The sequence below is a fragment of the Pseudorca crassidens genome, chromosome 5, assembly GCF_039906515.1.
Source record: "Pseudorca crassidens isolate mPseCra1 chromosome 5, mPseCra1.hap1, whole genome shotgun sequence".
Classification (NCBI taxonomy): domain Eukaryota; kingdom Metazoa; phylum Chordata; class Mammalia; order Artiodactyla; family Delphinidae; genus Pseudorca; species Pseudorca crassidens.
Genome location: NC_090300.1, coordinates 21,362,685 through 21,381,060, shown reverse-complemented (window position 1 = coordinate 21,381,060; position 18,376 = coordinate 21,362,685). Strand labels below are relative to the sequence as shown.

The 18,376-nt window shown below is 42.5% G+C and overlaps 1 protein-coding gene across 5 annotated transcripts in view; it reads left to right on the top strand.

Moving 5' to 3' along the window:
- The window catches only part of MED12L (mediator complex subunit 12L), a 329,485-nt gene that overhangs the window by 64,086 nt on the left and 247,023 nt on the right, over positions 1-18,376 (top strand). For all 5 annotated transcript variants that reach the window (XM_067737493.1, XM_067737492.1, XM_067737490.1 and 2 more), the window contains 6 exons: positions 8,038-8,207; positions 10,661-10,771; positions 11,797-12,066; positions 15,103-15,252; positions 16,085-16,184; positions 16,504-16,640. In XM_067737493.1, coding sequence (XP_067593594.1) covers positions 8,038-8,207; positions 10,661-10,771; positions 11,797-12,066; positions 15,103-15,252; positions 16,085-16,184; positions 16,504-16,640 — 938 coding nt within the window. The remainder of the gene's footprint in view (positions 1-8,037; positions 8,208-10,660; positions 10,772-11,796; positions 12,067-15,102; positions 15,253-16,084; positions 16,185-16,503; positions 16,641-18,376) is intronic.

Sequence of the window (18,376 nt, the reverse complement as noted above, 5' to 3'; positions counted from 1 at the left end):
GAATGTCAGACCTGTGTATCCACCTGCCCCTGGACACATCTTCCCATGAATATCTTTGACACCTCAAATCCAAGTGTTCAAAACTGCACTCAGAACTGGGACACCTGAATAATAAGATCGGCGGATTGTGTCCATGTCAGTATCCCGGTTGTGATATTGTCCTGTAGTTTTGCAAGATGTTAACATTTGGGAAAAGTAAGTAAAATGTACGTGGGGTCTCTCTATATTGTTTCTTACAAGTGCATGTGAATCTATGCTTATCTCAAAATAAAGGTTTAATTAAAACAACACGTTCATGAAAACAAACGCATTGAATTTAGCCCCCTTACCCTCCCCCCTCCCGGCTCTCTGTTCCACATCCCGTTCTGTGGCACCGTGATCTGCTCAGCTACCCCACAGGGAGATCTGGAAGCTGCCCACCCTTCTCTGTTTCTCCCTCTCCACCGTCAGGTTGCTTACAATTCTACCTACCTCTTTTTTTGCACCCTCCTCAGCCATCTCTTCACTGGACTTTGCAGCCTCCTTTCAATTTGTCTCCCTCCCTGCCACCCCCTCCTGCAACTTCTGAGAGAGAATCTTAATTTACATATCTGATCTCCTCTTTCCTTTGCTTAAAATTCTTCCATGGCTTTGAGTCATTCGTGGCAAAAGATCAAACTCCATAGCTTGTCACTGCCTGGGCTATTGTTTATAAACGCAGATTTCTGGACCCCAGTCCAGACTCACAGGGTGGAAATCTCAGAGTCAAAGCTAAATCGGTATGTTTAGCCAACTGGCGCCCTCTGGTGACCATTCTGTGCCATCGCGTTTGAGGACCTCTGGCCTGGGCCACCTACCTCGCCTCTCGGGTGACCCTTTCTCCCTCTGCCTTGCTGCTGTCCGCATGGCCTGGGATGTTTACACACTGCTCTTTCTGCCTGTGGAACTCCTTTGTACCTTCCCTCCAGACTGGGCTAAAGCATCCCCTTGCTTCATCCCCTGTGTCCCATGGCATGTCAGAGCGCTTACCTCATCGCTGTCAGTATCTGTGTCCCTGTGTGTCTACCTCAAGGACGAATCACCTCAGGTGGGCACTGCTTTCTTCTCACCTTTGTAGCTCCAGACCCCGGGAGAGCTTCTGGCCCTCCGTAGGCATTTAATGTTTGCTGCCAAATGCCCATGATTTTTATTTTTTCTTGAGTTGTCACCTTGATCCCCAAGTGACGGTACTTACTGTCGTTTCCAGTAAGTAAGACCAGAGAGAAATAGCCAGTTAAAAATAACATGGTAAAATTACTCATCCAGACAAAACCAGATATTCAGTATTTGCCATTTAGCCCCAGTGTTGTACAGTTAATTCTAAGTGAGAGGAAAACTTAAAGCATAAAAAAGATTCAGGAATTTATCGCACCATAGCATTTCCACGGAGTGACAACAGCCCATCTACCCATTCCAGCACCCCCCCCCCCCCCCACCACCTGCACACACACGTACGTTTCCTGCTTTTCAGCCAGAGGGCCTGATCTCACTAACCGCCCATTCAGCAGAACCAACATTCCAGCCGGTGGGGTGACTCTCCTTTGGTCTCCCGTCGCCCTGAGGCAGCAGTTTTCCCTGGGGCTCGTCTTCATCCAGCACTCTGTTCCCCGCCCCACCTGTCACTCCCCAAGTTTGACCAGTGGCCGAATACGGGATTTCCGGTTTCCTGTGAATCGTTTTATAGAATTCAACTGATTAACTTTTTTTAAGCCTTTCATTATGGACATTTCAAACATAGACAAATATAGGAGAATGTGATAAAGTCCCTGTTACGCATCACCCAGGTTTAACTGTTCACCCTCTTGGCCACGCCTGCTTCTACCCTTATTCTCCTCCCTAACCACACCTCCTCCCTGGGCCCCTCAGAGTCTCGTCCTTTCGTCGTGGATTACTTTTCATCCGTGCGGAGTAGTCTTTTTTACTTCATGAAACGCGGATGAATTTTTATTGGTAGTAAGGTATTTCAAGAAAACATTAAAAAATTATGTAATAGCTTTATTGAGATACAATTTATACTGTTTTACAGTTCATTTTAAGTATACAGTTTAGAGGTTTTTCATGTGTTTACAGAGTTGTGAAACCATCACTACATTTTGGAATATTTTTATCACCCTGAAGGGAATCTCGTACCCATTGGCAGTCACTCCCCATTTCCCATCAACCCCCCTCAGCCCTATAGATTGGCCTATTCTGGACATTTCATCTAACTGGAATCATAACATATGTGGTTCTTTGAAACAGGTTTCTGTCAGTTAGTATAATGTTTTCAAGGTTCATCCGTGTTGTAGTAAGTATCAGTAGTTCATGACTTCTGATGGCTGAGTGGTATTCCCATTATAGGCATATCAGACATTTTATTTACCCATTCATCAGCTGATGGACATTTGAATCGCTTCCACTTCTTGGCTGTTACGAACCATGCTGCTATAAGTGTGTACAAATCTTTGCGTGGGCGTATGTTTTCATTTCTCTTGGGTGTATAACTAGTTGTGGACTTGATGGGTTATATGTTAACTCTATGTTCAACCTTTTGAGAAGCTGCCACACTGTTTTCCACGGTGGCTACATCATTTTACATTCCCACCAGCAACGTATGAGGACTCTAGTTTCCACAACATCCTCACCAAAAAGTTGGTATTATCCGTCTTCTTGTTTATACCTGTCCTAGTGGTACCTTGTGGTTTTGATTTGCATTTCCCTGGTGGCTGTTGACATTGAGCACCTTTTCATGTGCTTATCGGCCGTTTGTTTGTATTCTTTGGAGAAATGTTTATTCGGATCCTTTGCCCATTTTAAAAAATAGATCGATTATTCACCTCTTTATTATTGCGTTGTAATCATTCATTATATATTCTAGCTCCAAGTCCCCTGTCAGATAAATGATTTGCAAATATTTTCTCCCCATTTTGTGAGTTTGCCTTTTCACTTTGTTGATGGCATCCTTGGATCCAGAAAGCATTTTAACAACAGAAAACGAGAAAATCTTTCAGTCATTTTCTTGGGGGCTCACAGATGGAGGGTGCAGCATCTTATATATACTGAACTTTCCTTCTCCCCCTCCCCACCCTCCCATCTGTCTGCACCGAAGGCAAAGTCGGGCTGGTTAAATCCTCTACATCCTGCAGTTTTGAGAAGCGGTCTGTCCGTTCTCACTGTGGAGAGGCAAGAACCTTTCATTGTAGTGGTGTAGCTTCAGGGGGAATGTTTGAGGATATAGGTTTTTCCATTGAGGAGCCTGTCATTGGAATTGACTTAAGTGCTGATTCAAGTGGATCACTTTAAAGATGTGCACCTTCATCTCTGGACTTGGTTGGAGTTTTTACAAAGCAATCTTTGTTGCATCTATTTTATGTAGTGGGTTCCCACTGGTTTTGATAAAAGGAAAGAATTTAGCAAGGAAAATAAGCCTTCATAAAATTAAAGCGTATATGTATATTAGGGTGTGTGTGTGTCAAGTTTACATTTATATTTACAGGAAGTTTACTAAAAAGAATAGAAAGTTCTGTATTTGCGTGGGCCTCTTGTAGCACGCTGATGAACAGGCGCTTCCAGTTGCATTGGTTGTAACAAAGGCGGAGTGCTCTAGAGAGGGAATTTGGCGTTTTCCCTACAGTGGTGTTTGAAACCTTCTAGGTCTGCAGTGATGAGTTTAAACTAGAAAGCAAAGATGTTTGTATGAAGATTTGATAGGCAGAATAATTGCGGAGGAACCTGATTTAGTCGCTTTATTTTGGGAGGACGTTATAGTGTATTGACTCAAGTCAATACTTAGATCTTGAGCACATAAGGAATAGTTTTATAGGGATGAAAGAGACGGAGGAAATTCTAATACATCAGTTAGAGAAGAGAGAGAGATCCCCGCTAGGTGGCGGGGTGGTGTCCAGAGACTAGAGAAGGCTACACGAGAGACGTGACATTTGAATTGGGCCCAGAAATCTTCCCATCCCTGAACACAGGTGGTTATGGGAGGTCCTGTCGATAGAGCATCATAGGCGTAAGAGTCAGAGAGAAAACCCCTTGAGCTAGCACCTTGAGTGTGTATGAGGATGTAATGGCAGATAGTATTTGAAATGATTTTAATTCCCAGCTAAGGAGTTTGACCTCAATTCATCAAGGACTGCAGATCCATCGGAGGTTTTGGAACCACGAAATTGACGTTGGTTGATTCCATAAACACGTATCCAGAGCATTATGTTAGGCATTGCAGCTCAGCTGAGACAGAAGCAGGGTCTAACATCAGGGGCAGTCAAAGTCTAACCTTTAGTTTCCTTTCTAAAAACTTTTCATACCAATAATAATGATGATCGCTTCTGCAGTGCAGGCACTGTGCTAAGTAACTCATCCTTACAGTAACTGACCTGGATGTATTATTATTATTATTATTTTTTTTTTTTTTCGGTACGCGGGCCTCTCACTGTTGTGGCCTCTCCCGTTGCGGAGCGCAGGCTCCGCACACACAGGCTCAGCGGCCATGGCTCACGGGCCCAGCCGCTCCGCGGCGTGTGGGATCTTCCCGGACCGGGGCACGAACCCGTGTCCCCTGCATCGGCAGGCGGACTCTCAATCACCGCGCCACCAGGGAGGCCCAACCTGGATGTATTATTGATCCTTGTTGCAGCGATTAGGAGATTGAGGTTTAGCGGAGGCTAGATGCCTTGCTCACGACTCAGTGGCAGAGCTAGGACTTGGACCCAGGGCCATCCTGTCCCTAAGTTCATTCTACCGGTAGCGCTCAGTGCGGCCCTGTATTGCGTCTCTGCTGTGTCGCGCTGCCAGGACGCCCTCTCCGTGAGCGTTGCTGCATTTGGGGTGCTCTGTGTTTGCCCCCAGGGTGGACGTTCCTCTTCTGCTGAGTTCCCAGTTCTCTTATTAATACTGTAGGTATTCCAGGCCCTGGGAGATCATCTTTTAATGTAACTTGACAGTCTCTCTTCTCACTTATCGTGGATTTATCAATTTATGTACTTTCATGTCCTGGAGTGGGGCATCTCACACCTGTTTGTGTGCTTCTGGTGTACCTGTGTGACCTTGAGTTACGCCCGCAGTGCCTGGATCTATTGTACGGTAGGGTGAACCGCGTGGCCTCTGAAATCCCTTCTGTTTGGGGGGAGAGGCATCCACAAAGAGGAACAGTGGCTACAGGATTCTTAGATGCCAGGGAGAGTGTTGTGAAAAGGACAGGTCGTTCTTTTCAGTGCCGACCCCTGACCCACCGTCAGTAACATTCATGTTCGTAAGCTTTCGAATAATCTGGCTTCGTGGACCTTGAGTTCTACCTGACATCAGTGAACTAGAGATGTAGCCAGAGCCTCTGAGTTGCTCGATTTTAGAACTGGTCCACTTTCAGAGCAGCCTCTTTCATCGCTTTCTGCATCTTTCTACCTTTGAACCTCCTTACCTTGCTCCCCCACCTTCCCTAAGATCTCTAACCGTTCCTGTTTCCTTTTTATCACTTAGGACTGGGTCCCCACTCCAGCCCAATTAAATCAGAATCTGGTGGGATGGGGCTGAAGACACTGGCGTTTGGTAAAAGCCTCTGGTGATGGCATTTGCGTTCAGGGCTGAGAACCGCTGTGTGTCTTGCCGCTGCTGCCCTCATTTCTCCCTTTTAATGATCAGTCCTAACTAAGCATGAGAGGTGTCCGTGAACCTAATAATTTTAAGGAGTGCAGTACTAGTGGCTATTTGTTATTTTTTGTTTCTAATGAAAATTTTGTGTGCATCCTAATTTTTATATTAGTTCACACTGGACTCTCTTCAGTCCCAGGTCTCTGAATCGGTGTGATAGATATGACAACTTAATGTCAGTTAAATACGGTTAAAGTTAAAATACATGACCAAGAGGTCTATATTTGAATTCCACTTGAATTTTAAAAGTAATTCAAATTGTGGAATGATATATTCAGATCCTTAAAAAGTTATACATATATTTATGTAAACAGTCAAGCACACAAGAAGGAAAAAAGAAAACAAAAAATATAAAACTGTTTAATGATTATGAGATTTTTCTCTCGTCATATCTGCATTAGAAATTTTCTGTAGTGAATGCGTATTTCTTCTATATTTAAAAAAAACAATCTTGAAAAGAAAATACACCCTAGACAAAGTAGGGGTGTGTGTGAATGTGTGTGTTATTTTTAGCCCTTGAAGCTAAAATATTCTGAGGGGGCATTGAGAATAGTACCATACTGAGAGTGAGTTAATAGCAAGGCTTGGCACACAAAAGCTAGGATTTGGATCCTTGTTATTTTTGTTTCTGCTTATTATAGCTAAGCTAAACTCCTCTCATCTGATGGTTGGTATTTTGCTTTGCTGAACGAGTGAGAGTCATGAGATGATTAGTCCATAACAGGGGCACCAGAAAATGATTGCATTGATAATTTATTGTTTGGTTTTTAATGACGAGGGAGTAATTTTAACAATAATATCTGTTATCGGTGGTGCTTTCTGAAAAACGATTATACCAGGAACAGAATGTTGACTTAGTATCTGTTCATCTTTTTGCAGTGGCTTATTACTGGAGCAATGCTTAACGTGTGCATTTGAATTTCAGTTTTAACTAAGACACAATTAGAACAAGTGGTTTAGACCAAAACTTAGCAGTCATTAATCATCTCTGGGTACTGTTGTCAAGTAATTTTAGTAGTACTTAAAAAATAAAATCAAAACGCTCAATTTCTAATAGATGTTTAGTTTCTACTCTTCTTTTTGTCAAGATAGGTTCCTTTAAAAATAAGAAGGGTGGAGAAACTACTGCCAAAATAATGAGAAAACAGCACTGTGTGGTAATATTTCAGTACAATGATTTCTTCTGAAATGCTGTTTCACTAATCCTTGGGGAAGTTTGGCTGTGAGCATGCAATTATTACATTTCTATCCACAGAATGGGCTAAAGTTGGCATCACATCCTTCATGGCAGTCAAAGGCAACACGTTGACTGAATTTGTGACCGTGTGGCGGATACTTTGAATAATTTTAGTGATTTTTTTTTTTTTAATGCTACATTTTCTGTTTCCTCCCCAGTTTCCTACCTTTTGTCGCTCACTACTCTTTCTGATTGAGTTCTGAGGCATCTTTTGTTGGTTGGGGAGAGTAGAATAACTGAAGGTCCAGATGATTGTCCAAGAGGCGGCCCCTCTTGTGTCCCAGGCAGGGGTGGGGGAGTGCAGGGTGGAACGCTATCTGGGGCCAGCCTGCGGGGAAGGTCAGTCCTCTTACAGATTGACAGAAACAGAACACACCTTAGTTAGGCATGTTTGAACCCTGACTTGGAGCCGGAAAAATGTACCGTTAAGAGAGCTGCATTTGGGGGGATTTTGAATTCTTTTGGAGTAGTAGAATTGTGGTTTCTTTTTTAATTTATTTTTTTTTAATTAATTTTATTAAAGTATAGTTGATTTACAATGTTGTGTTAATTTCTGCTGTACAGCAAAGTGACTCAGTTATATGTACACATATACATTCTCTTTCATATTCTTTTCCATTACGGTTTATCACAGGAGATTGAATATAGTTCCCTGTGCTATATACAGTAGGACCTAGTTGTTTATTCTGTATATGTAATAGTTTGCATCCGCTAATCCTAAACTCCCAGTACATCCCTCCTCCACCCTCCTCCCCCTTGGCAACCACAAGTCTGTTCTCTGTGTCTGGAATTGTGATTTCTTAAAGTGCTCACCTCCCCTGTTCTATTCCCTGCTTGTGCCTCTGATATATTTTTATATGAGTGTGGGCATCTCTCCTCTTAGGTCAGGGGTCACAGAGGGACAGGGGAAGAGCTGGCCGGCAAGGCGTCCTTGCCAGCCGATGGGGCAGGCACATTACACTAGTTTGCATTACTTAAGGGCTTTGGGGTGGGTGTGCCTTTCTGAACAGTGCTTGCATACGTTTTCCAAAGCCATTTTTGTGTAACAGATGTTTGTTTAATAAGTATATCCTTAAGATAATCAGAAAGGAAGAAAAAGTTCTTACAGTCATCGTATCTGGAAGTGGATTTTTTTTTTCTTTTTTTAAATGCAGAGTGGACACAAATATCTACCAGGTATCTTCGAGAGCAGTTGGCCAAGATTTCCGACTTTTACCACCTAGCTTCCAGCGCAGGCGATGGCCCTGTCCCTGTGCCACCCGACGTGGAACAAGCAATGAGGCAGTGGGAGTACAACGAAAAGTTGGCATTCCACATGTTCCAGGTAACATTCCCACGAAACTCAAAGGCTGCTAGCATGCTTTTAAGAGGAGAGCAAATTCCTTACAGTTTAGTTTTTTTTTTTTGGAGGGGGGGCGTTAAATTATATCACTATATGAACTAATACATTCAAAGAAAGCCATCTGACATATCTCACACTAAATTAATATTAAAGGTAACACCTTTGCCCTGAGATGACAGCTTCCTATTATACATATTGATCGCCAGCTTTCAATGATGCCAGCTCTTTTAATGCCATTAATTGGTTTGTAATTGCGCTATTAAATGTAATCCTCCCAAGCCATTTACTTTGCAAAAACTGGAGGCATTAATTCAAAAAAATTTTTGTGCTGATGCCTCCCGTCTTATAGATCTCCTTTAGAGCTTAGTTATTCCAATGAAAGGTCATCTTAATTTTGTTCAGCTGCAGTTTAAAATGCAGTTGAGAGGAGGGGTAAGGGCATTGAGGAACGACTGAACTCCCATCCTGACACGCTGATGTACATCATATTGACCAGAAGAGGGCGCTTGTGCCGTTATTTGCCTCGATTGATCTTTACTCCCGGCGTGGAGGAAGGACGAGTGTGTTCAGCTGGAGTTGTGTTACCAGCATAGACGTTCACGACCTGCTGTCTTGATCAAAGAGGAAGGGGGTAGAAAGGATGTGTGGTTTCTAAATTTCCCTCCTTACAACTTCAATTACAATTTCCAGGTGGTAAGCAACTTTTTCTAAGAGCTCAAAGTAGGAAACTTTGCCGGTCCTTTGGGAAGTAGCATTGTTAGTTTTAAATCAGTAAAAACAACTCTTAACCAATTCTAGTTCCATTTAGCAGAAGACTACTTCGGTGCCTGCTCTGAGCTTTTATGACTTTTTTTGAGCTGAGGATTTCGTCTGCATCTTTGAAAAAAGTGTCTCTCAGCATGCTTAGTATTTTAGGAAGGATTACTTTATGTAATAGGAACACTGAGATCAGTATCTCTTTTTTGGAAGCAGTTAGGTAGGTCCTAAACAGATGAATCTAACTGGGACATTAATTTAAAAGTTCATCGTATTTTAATTCACCTTATTCTGAAACATGAAACTGTCTCTAGTATGTACATGTGCAGGTGTGCATGTGCAGAGATAAGGGTACAGGTACATAACAAAAGCATCTTGAGGATGGACATTATGTAGTCGTTGGAAGTCATGCTTATGAAGATACTTTTTCTTTTGAACCTTGCCTTCACCATCTCTTAATTCTTCATGCAAGGTTCCATTTTATTTATTTCTTTAACTTAAAGTTTACTTTATTGGTCTGAAAATTATAAATTGCAGTTTTTCTGTGGCTAACCTTTTAACTTTATTTTGACTGTAAGCATTTAAAAAAAAGAGAAATTAGCAATAAGTGAACACTTTGCTATCATGTCAATGTGGTGTCGCTGTAATGTTTTAAATATAGAAACTATAATTTAGCAGTATATTTTTACACAAGTCATTGATAACCATGGTAGTGGACCACTGGTGATACGTAGATATGTCAGAGTTGCTGGGAACAAAGTAGGACTTCATATTAACTACTAAGGTTGTTAACCAGAATGACCATAAAAGTTTAAGTGGCTTTCCCAGAAAACATAGCTTTTTGTTTCTATCTTGAAGATTCTTTTATGATGTGAATCATAATACAAGGTTATAATGTGACATTAAATATGTGCGTGCATGGAATGCCATAAAGAATGTGTGTATTTATATGTACATACATAGGAAGACAATAGATGAAAATGTTAACATTGCTTATGTTAAGAGGAGCTACACCAACCCTGTGAGGCATTTTGGAAATTTATGGGTATGTTGTTTTTTAGTGTAGTTATGTCAGAATATTTATACATTATTACAAATTCCTTTTATTTCTTTATGTTACAGATGATTAGGCCATTATATTGACTTTTAAGGTTATATTTCTTAGGTAGGTTATGGTAGCTGAAACTCACTTTAGGATAGAGAAGGAGGCTACTAAGGGGCCTTGGATCTGATAGGATTTCCAACCTCTTTTTTTGAGACGATAGTACGATGGGTGTTTTTGTTCTTTGTAATTGCTACCGTTGGCCAAGTTTCCTCCTATGAGTATGAGTTCATAGAACCCTGAAATCTAGCCAGGTATTTGACGTGCCCTGGGAGTCTGAAAGCTTCTGAATTTTCTTTCTTGTAGGAATTAATTTTTATCAATTTAGAATGAAGCAGATATACAAAACCCAAAGAACAACAACAACAACAAAAGAACCCTCCAATCAGCCATACAGAATAGCACCAGTTCTCTGCTTTGTTTAGAATTTAAACTTTGATCAAGGGGACCATGTTTTACTACAACCACAAAAACAATAGGAAAATTACACTTAAGCATAAAGATAAGACTGCTCTTTTTGAATTTTAGTTGGTTTTGTTTTAACATTATTAGTGTGATTTTTCTTTGTTCATTTAAGGAAGGAATGCTAGAAAAACACGAATATTTGACATGGATCTTGGATGTGTTAGAAAAGATCAGACCAATGGATGACGATCTTCTTAAACTCTTATTACCACTAATGCTGCAGGTACAGTACATGTAACCATGAGCCAGTTGATTTTATGGGCAAGGAACAAGTCTGATGAGAATGATGAGGTAAGTGGAGGTGGAAGAGGAAAAATTTTCTTTTTGAAATGGAAGGAGAAAAGGTCTTGATGTTCCAACACTTGAAGTGATAAGAGGCTTCTTGTAAGTTGTAGCAGTCATTTGCTGGGCCACGTGTTCCTCTCAAGTATTCTCACCCACATTGATTTCCCCCCTTCCCTGAGCTGAGCAAACAGCTCTTGAAATACTGTCTCCTTGTTCACACAGATTTCTGTGAAAACAAAACAGATCGTCTCTTTGTAGGGATACAGAGGATCTTCTACATTCTTTTGATATTCTTTGAGCCACTGGGGGTGGGAACTTCCTGTTTTCACGATTGGCCTAAGATCTGTTAAAATTTAGGCTATCTGGATGAAATTTATTTAAAAAAAAATTTCTTGCATTTGACAATTCCAGCAATATGAAAGAGTATCGAGTTGAGAAGTCATTCTCTCTCTCACCCAGTACCCTCCCAGAGACCACACCGTACTAGTGCCCTGTGTCCTCCCTGAGACATCCGTATCTGTGCTGTCCACTCTAGTAGCTGCTAGCCAGACGTGGCTCGTGAGCCCTTGACAATGTGACAAGTTCACGTTGTGACGTGCTCTTGATTTAAAGTGCGCACGAGGCTTCTGACTTGGTATGGAAAAAGGAGTATATAATATCTCGCTAATACTTTCTGTGTTGAAATGATAGCATTTTCGATTTAGGTATATTGGGCTGAATAAAATACATCATTCTGTGATTTTTTTTTTTTTTTAATGGCTACTAGCCATTAAAATTTTAATTTAAAATTACATATGTGGCTTGCGTTATATTTCTGTTGGACAGCGCCAGTCTATGTAGCACTTTGGAAGGGGTTTGTTTGTTTGTTTGTTTGTCTTTAATGAAGAAAAGCCTGTATTACGATAGCTGTCTCACCGAGTGGCCTAGGACATGACTGAAGTCTGGTGTCCTTGTGCTCCCCAGTATTCAGATGAATTTGTCCAGTCGGCCTACCTGTCCCGCCGCCTTGCCTACTTCTGTGCCCGGCGTCTTGCGTTGCTGCTTAGCGATGGCCCCAACCTCCTTGCCGCCCACTCGCCCCACATGATGATAGGACCAAACAGCTCGGGCATCGGGGCCCCCAGTCCCGGCCCTCCAGGCCCCGGCATGAGCCCCGTGCAGCTGGCCTTCTCCGACTTTCTCTCCTGTGCACAGCATGGCCCCCTGGTTTATGGACTTAGTTGTATGTTGCAGGTAAGTCCTTGGCCCTTCCTGTTTTATGTTAACATTCAGTCCAGGAAACAACGGAGTTGGGAGTCTAAGATCCAAAAGGCTGACCAGGCTCTGTTCAGCTGCCAGGCAGCACTGCTTGAACATCTAGTAGCATGTCGGCAGCTGGGCTGTTGCCACCAGGTGTGAGATGCAGCCTTGTCCTAGCTCTAGGAGCACACAGGTCACATTCCTCGGGCTCCTAATGTGTCCTGCTCTTTACTAAGGGACTTTGGGACAGGGCTGGCTACAGAGTCACGGCCTCTACTCTGGTAGAGTTTACTGTTTTGTCCGGAAACAGACAGGCTCATACAAGGGCAGTTTCCATGTTCTGTGACAAGGGACTGGTTGGTGGAGGGATGTTCAGGGGGCTGAGTTGAGAAGTGGAACTTCTAGGCCAACCTAGAATTCAGGGAGGTTTTCTGAAGGAAGTGATCCTGACCAGTGCTTATAATATGGGTTTAAAGTGTTCCTGGCAGAAGGACAGCGTGGGAAAAGGCCCAGAGGGTTGATCAGTCCTCTTGTGTGCAGGTTGGTCTTAACAGAATACCTGAAGTGTGAAATCTGTTGGGGGTCAGGGTGTAGAAGACCCCCTGTGCCTTCTGATTAGGATGTCATTGGAGGGTTTTATGTGGGGAGTGACATGGTCAGTTGTGTGGTTGGTTAGATTGTTTTGGCCACAGTAGAGGGAAGATCTGTGGGAGTGGGGAGGTGGGGGAGAGAGACAAGGCAAAAAATAAGTTAGGACGATCCGAGGTAAGCTCAGTTTTGGACTGTCTTATCCCTTGTGATCTCCAAGTGGTTATGGTCAAGAGGTGGTTACATGTCTGATTCTGAAGACGCGGGCAGACAGGGCCAGGTGTGTGGATTTGGGTCACTCAGGGCCACTCGGCTGGTCAGGACCCCAAGAGGGGGGCGATTACCTAAAGAGTTGGTAGTGAGGGACGACCTGTGGACCCGAGCGGCACAAGTGGTTAAGAGGTAGCAGAGGGGAAGCTCACAGAGGTGACCAGGAAAGTGTGGCCAGACTGGAGAGAGAAGAACGGTGGGGAGAGTATTGCTATAAACAAAGATGATGAGAATAATATTGTCGTAATTCAACTGTAATGATATTAATAGCGTTTATTATGTTCTAGGCACTGTTCTGAGTTGTAGCATAGATTGTGTCATTTAGTTCTCAGAGCCGTCCTATGGGAAAGGAGCCAATATTACTCCTGTAACAGGAATAATGAAATGGTGGCATAGGTCACACAGCAAGTAAGTGGCGAAGCTGGAAATCACACCCAGCCTGGACCCAGAGTCCACGCTCTTAACCACCATGCCAGACTGCCTCTCTAGGTGCTGCAGAAAGTTGCCAGAAGGAGTGAGTAGTGGGCAGTGGCCAGTGGGTTGGGGATGTCTGATAAGAAGATGGCTGGGACTGTCGTTGACAACATGGTGGTCACTGATGATCAGTGAATGGTGGGTGAGGAACCATATTCAGGTGGGTTGAGGAACGATGGAGAATGAGGAGAAAAAATGATCCCTCTTCTTCTGAGAATCGTGCCTATAAAGGGAAGAGAGAGAGGTTCCTGCTAGGTGAGTGGAGATTTTTTTAAAAAAATTGTTTTTTGATGGACAGACTTGAATGTATTCCTAAGCTAAGGGCAAACTGGTAGAGAGCGAGTCTAAGATTAGGAGCAGAGGGGTGGGTGTTTGATGGACCAGTGCCCTGGATGTTGGCGGCTTCGGAATTAAGAGCACAGGGAAGGGCTCCCTCGTGGACAGGAGATGAGAACCCCACACCCTCATGGATGGGACGGAGGAGATCAGGGTGTGGGCCAGCGGAGACAGATGCACTGGTGGGGTTCAGGGACTGACGTTATTCACATCTGCCATCTGGCTTCCACGAAGATGTCTCCTTGGCCTCAGATTCTAGTTTTTTAATAATGAAGTTTGCATTTTAGAAAAGAACTATTGCACTCATTCTCTAGGCGGGTGCAGTTTGTGGTTGAGTGGCACGGTAGCATCATGGTGAAGGCATCTTCTTCAGAATCATTACAGTCCTGATTCTAGCCTCTTCTCTGCCACTTAGTAACTTTAACCTCGAGGCTCTGTTTTCCCGTGTGTGGATGGCGGATGGAGACAGTTCTTAACACTGTCGTTTCCGGGACAGTGTTCAGCACAGAGTGAGTGCTTAATTCAATAGGAGCTATACTATTCAATCCACAGTTAGGAGGCAGCGGGATTAGCATAGTGATGCCAGGCCTGTGTGCTGAAATCGCCTCGGGCCGGCTACTCACGTCCTCTGTGGCTCGTACACCTCTTTGGTCCAGTTGGGGAGCACCACTTCCTACCTCGTGAGGTTGTTGTGATGTATAGGTAAGATGGTCGTAGAAAGCGCAAGCGAGATTGAGTGAAAAATGTCTACAGGGGCCCAAGGTTGGGGTAGGCAAGCTGCAAGCTGTAGGCCAAGTCCAGCCTGTGTACTAAGAATAGGTTTTACATTTCAGTGCATTACTGAAAAGGGAAGAGTATGTGACGGGGATTATAGGGAGCCTGGAAGGTTTAAAACATTCACTAACTGGCTTTTTATAGAAAAAGTTTGCCACCCGCCCCCCCATCCAGCTTTACTGCCTGCCCAGCACTTAAGAGGCCGTTATTTGAGAGATTTAAAAAAAAAAAAATCTCTTTAGCTTTTACAACCTTAGAAATTACATATTCTGATTCCATTTCATTTTTTAAATTGCATGACATAAATTGAAATGACAGTTTTAAAATGACAATTATTGCATTTTTTATTAAGTTTCCCAGGCTGTAGATGATAACATTCCTTAATTTCTCAATAGGTGTATTTCCTCCTATTCAAAAGAATAATTCTATCTTAGTTTTTTGTCTCATCCCTTGAAACGTTGAGAATGGGGTAAGACGTTCATATTTTAAACTCACTGGTTGGAAACTGTAATTTGCTTATGACCCTTAAGCTGTTGTGATACTCTTCTCCTTCCTCTAAACGTCTGGATTTTCCTGCTTTATTTCCAGACTGTTACTCTCTGTTGCCCAAGTGCCTTGGTGTGGAACTACTCCACAAATGACAATAAGAGCGCGAACCCGGGCTCGCCCCTGGATCTGCTGCAGGTGGCCCCCTCCAGCCTCCCCATGCCGGGCGGGAACACGGCCTTCAACCAGCAGGTAGACTTGCTGTTCCAGTGGTTTGTTGGGTGTTTTCATTCTTGGGAGGCATCACAGCACAGTGGGCTAAGCCTGGATTGCAGCAGACTCAGGTTCTCGGGGGCCGTTCCCAGCTCTGCCGCCATCTCTCCAGGGGACCTCGGGGAAGTCAGTAGCCTCTCTGAACTGCAGAAGTTTGTCACGTTGCTCCTTTTCTTCTCACCCTCTTGCTGGGCTGTTCTTGTGGACAGTTCTGCCCCCCGGACAGTAATTACGGTGGTGAGACCGTACATGACGGCGACATCCCAAGTTAGTGGTCTGTATATTAGTATAGTCATACACTGTAGAGTTAGGAGTCTGGGTATTTCGTAACTATTATATGTTTTTATTAGTGCTGGGTTATTTGGTTCAAAGACTGAAGAAACTTGAACCACAGGACCATGACAAATATTTAAACAAGAGCTCTGTTTTGTTTTTTGTTTTTTTTTTTTAAACCAAGCAGTTTTCTTCAATTAATAAAGCGTGGCTAGTTGCTTTCATACACAGAAAATGGCCCAGAGATGGTATTTTAGAACTTTTACCTTTCTGTCTTGATGTCCTGAAAATATTTCACTTGTAAAGATTTTTTTGGCAAGCATGTATTTTTGTGGGTATTTATTATCGAAAACTGGCATTGAATCAGCACTTGTAAAATTTAAAATGCACTTCTCGGGCAGCAGGCTGAATTTCCTACAGTGCAGTCGAGGTTGTAGCTCACTGGAGGATGTTCTGCTCGTGTGGAAAAACCTGACATGATTTAGACAGCCATTGGGGCTTTCCAAGCACAAGTTAATTAGAAGTGATTATCTTTCAGGTTCGGGCCAGGATTTATGAGGTAGAACAGCAGATCAAACAAAGAGGCCGTGCAGTGGAAGTTCGGTGGTCTTTTGACAAGTGCCAAGAGTCAACAGCAGGTACAGAACACAACAGAAGAAGGAGCGCTTTGGAACGCTGGACTTTTTGCCGTGTTTCTCATTCTTGAAAATCAGTCCTCGTTCTGAATAAGGACGCTCTTGGACTTAGCCCCCTAGTGCATTTTGAGGACGTTCTCCAGTCTGTGCCCTCTAGATCCTGGCTGTCTAGAATGTCAGGTTTGATTTTGTTGGCAATCCTTTTATGCTGAGAATGATAATGTCTTAAAATTCCCTTTGTCCCACCTGACGATGACTTTGTACTGTGCTACTCTGGCTTTGTTTGGCCCTTCTTAACTGCATGCTTAATTTCTGCACCTAGGGGTGACCATCAGTCGGGTTTTGCACACGTTGGAGGTGTTGGATCGGCACTGCTTTGACCGAACGGATTCCAGCAATTCAATGGAGACACTTTATCATAAGATTTTCTGGGCGAACCAAAACAAAGATAACCAAGAGGTAGAGTTAATATTTCTTTTCTTCTTGTCACCTTTTATTTTCTTAGCATATTTTCTTCTCTTTTATTCACTGAATTCTGGCAAAGCCTTTTCTGTGACGTGTAATATCTTATGAAGGCGTCTACACCCTGAAATCATTCTATTGTTGGACCACAATAACTCACCATTATTAAGATGAACTGTCCACTGGGCTGGTCTATCTAAGTATATTGGTTGAAAAGATTTTTCTTAGCCCTTTTATCACCACTCCCCATCATTTTAGTTTTAGCAGAATATCCTTCATCTAGTGATTGGATTTTATATAATGGTTTGGTTTTAATTTAAGGGGAATGTGTTCTAATATTTAGCATGTCAGCAGTGAATGAATCCTTGCGGTCACGGTCTTTGAAGAATCTGTAGACAATTATTTAGATGGGATTCTCCAGAGAAACAGAACCAATAGGGGGAAAAATTATATTTTTATATATATATATATATATATATATATATTATATAAAAGCAAGGGAGAAGTTTATTTATTTTAAGGAATTGGCTCACGTGATTGTAGGGGTTGATAAGTCTGAAATGTGCAGGGTAGGCCAGTAGGCTGGAGACCCAGGGAACCTTTTCTTTCTTTTTTTTTCTCTTAAGGCCTTCAACTGATTAGATGAGGCCCACCCACATTATGGAGGATAATCTGCTTTACTCAGAGTTTACTGATTTAAACGTTACTCATGTTTTATTAAAAAAAAAAAAAAAAAAAAAACCTTCACAGTACCATCTAGACTGGAGTTTGACCAGAAAACTGGGAACCATAGCCTAGCCAAGTTGACACATAAAATTAAGCATCACAGACAATTTTTATTTTATGCTTTCCTAGCAGTGTCTCATTACTGAACTGCTCTATTAAGACAGAATTTTCAGTAATGTTTTCTCAACCTTATCTTGGGAGAAATAAAAATTTTCTCTTCCTTTTACAATGGAAAGCATGTATGGTATATCCAAGTTGTGGAGGCATCAGGAATGCAGAGGTAAGTTTTAACACATGGTACCCATCTTGAAGGAACACTTAATTTAACTTAATTGTTTGAAGTATAGTTGATTTACAATATTAGACTCAGGTATACAGTATAGTGATTCAGTATTTTTATGCATTATACTCTATTTAAAGTTATTACAAAATAATGGCTATATTTCCCTGTGCCGTATGAAGGAACACTGTATAGCTAACTGATCATAAATATCTTTGATTTTCATACTCGCCTTTGAGAATGCATAGGTGGAAAGAAGAGATAAAACAACCACCAAAAGCCTTTCCTTATCCTACCTTCATGTGAACCTGATGTGAATTTGTTCCAGGCTATTCTTCTTTTTAAAATAATTTGTAAGTCAGCACCTTGCATCTCACAGATAAGGTTCGAGACCGTTGATGCCAAGTGGGAGGTCAGGATGTTGAGAGTGAGGTACAGACCGAGTGTGTTTTCTAACTCCTTGTGAGTCTCAGTAGAGATGCCTCAGTATCCCTGTAGAGCACACTGATGATAAGTCTACCTAATTCTCTGCTTACTGAGGCAGGTGAGAGGGTTGCTGTGTCCTTTTGGGACAGAGACCTGAAAGTCTCTCTATTTGTAATAAAGACTTTTTCTTAGCTGAAAGGCCTCAACAGTACTAAGATTTTTTTTTAATGCCTAGAGGTGAGCTGTCTGGAAGGACAGCAGGGACACCTGAAATTCCAGGTGTCCTTTTGGATCGCTGAGC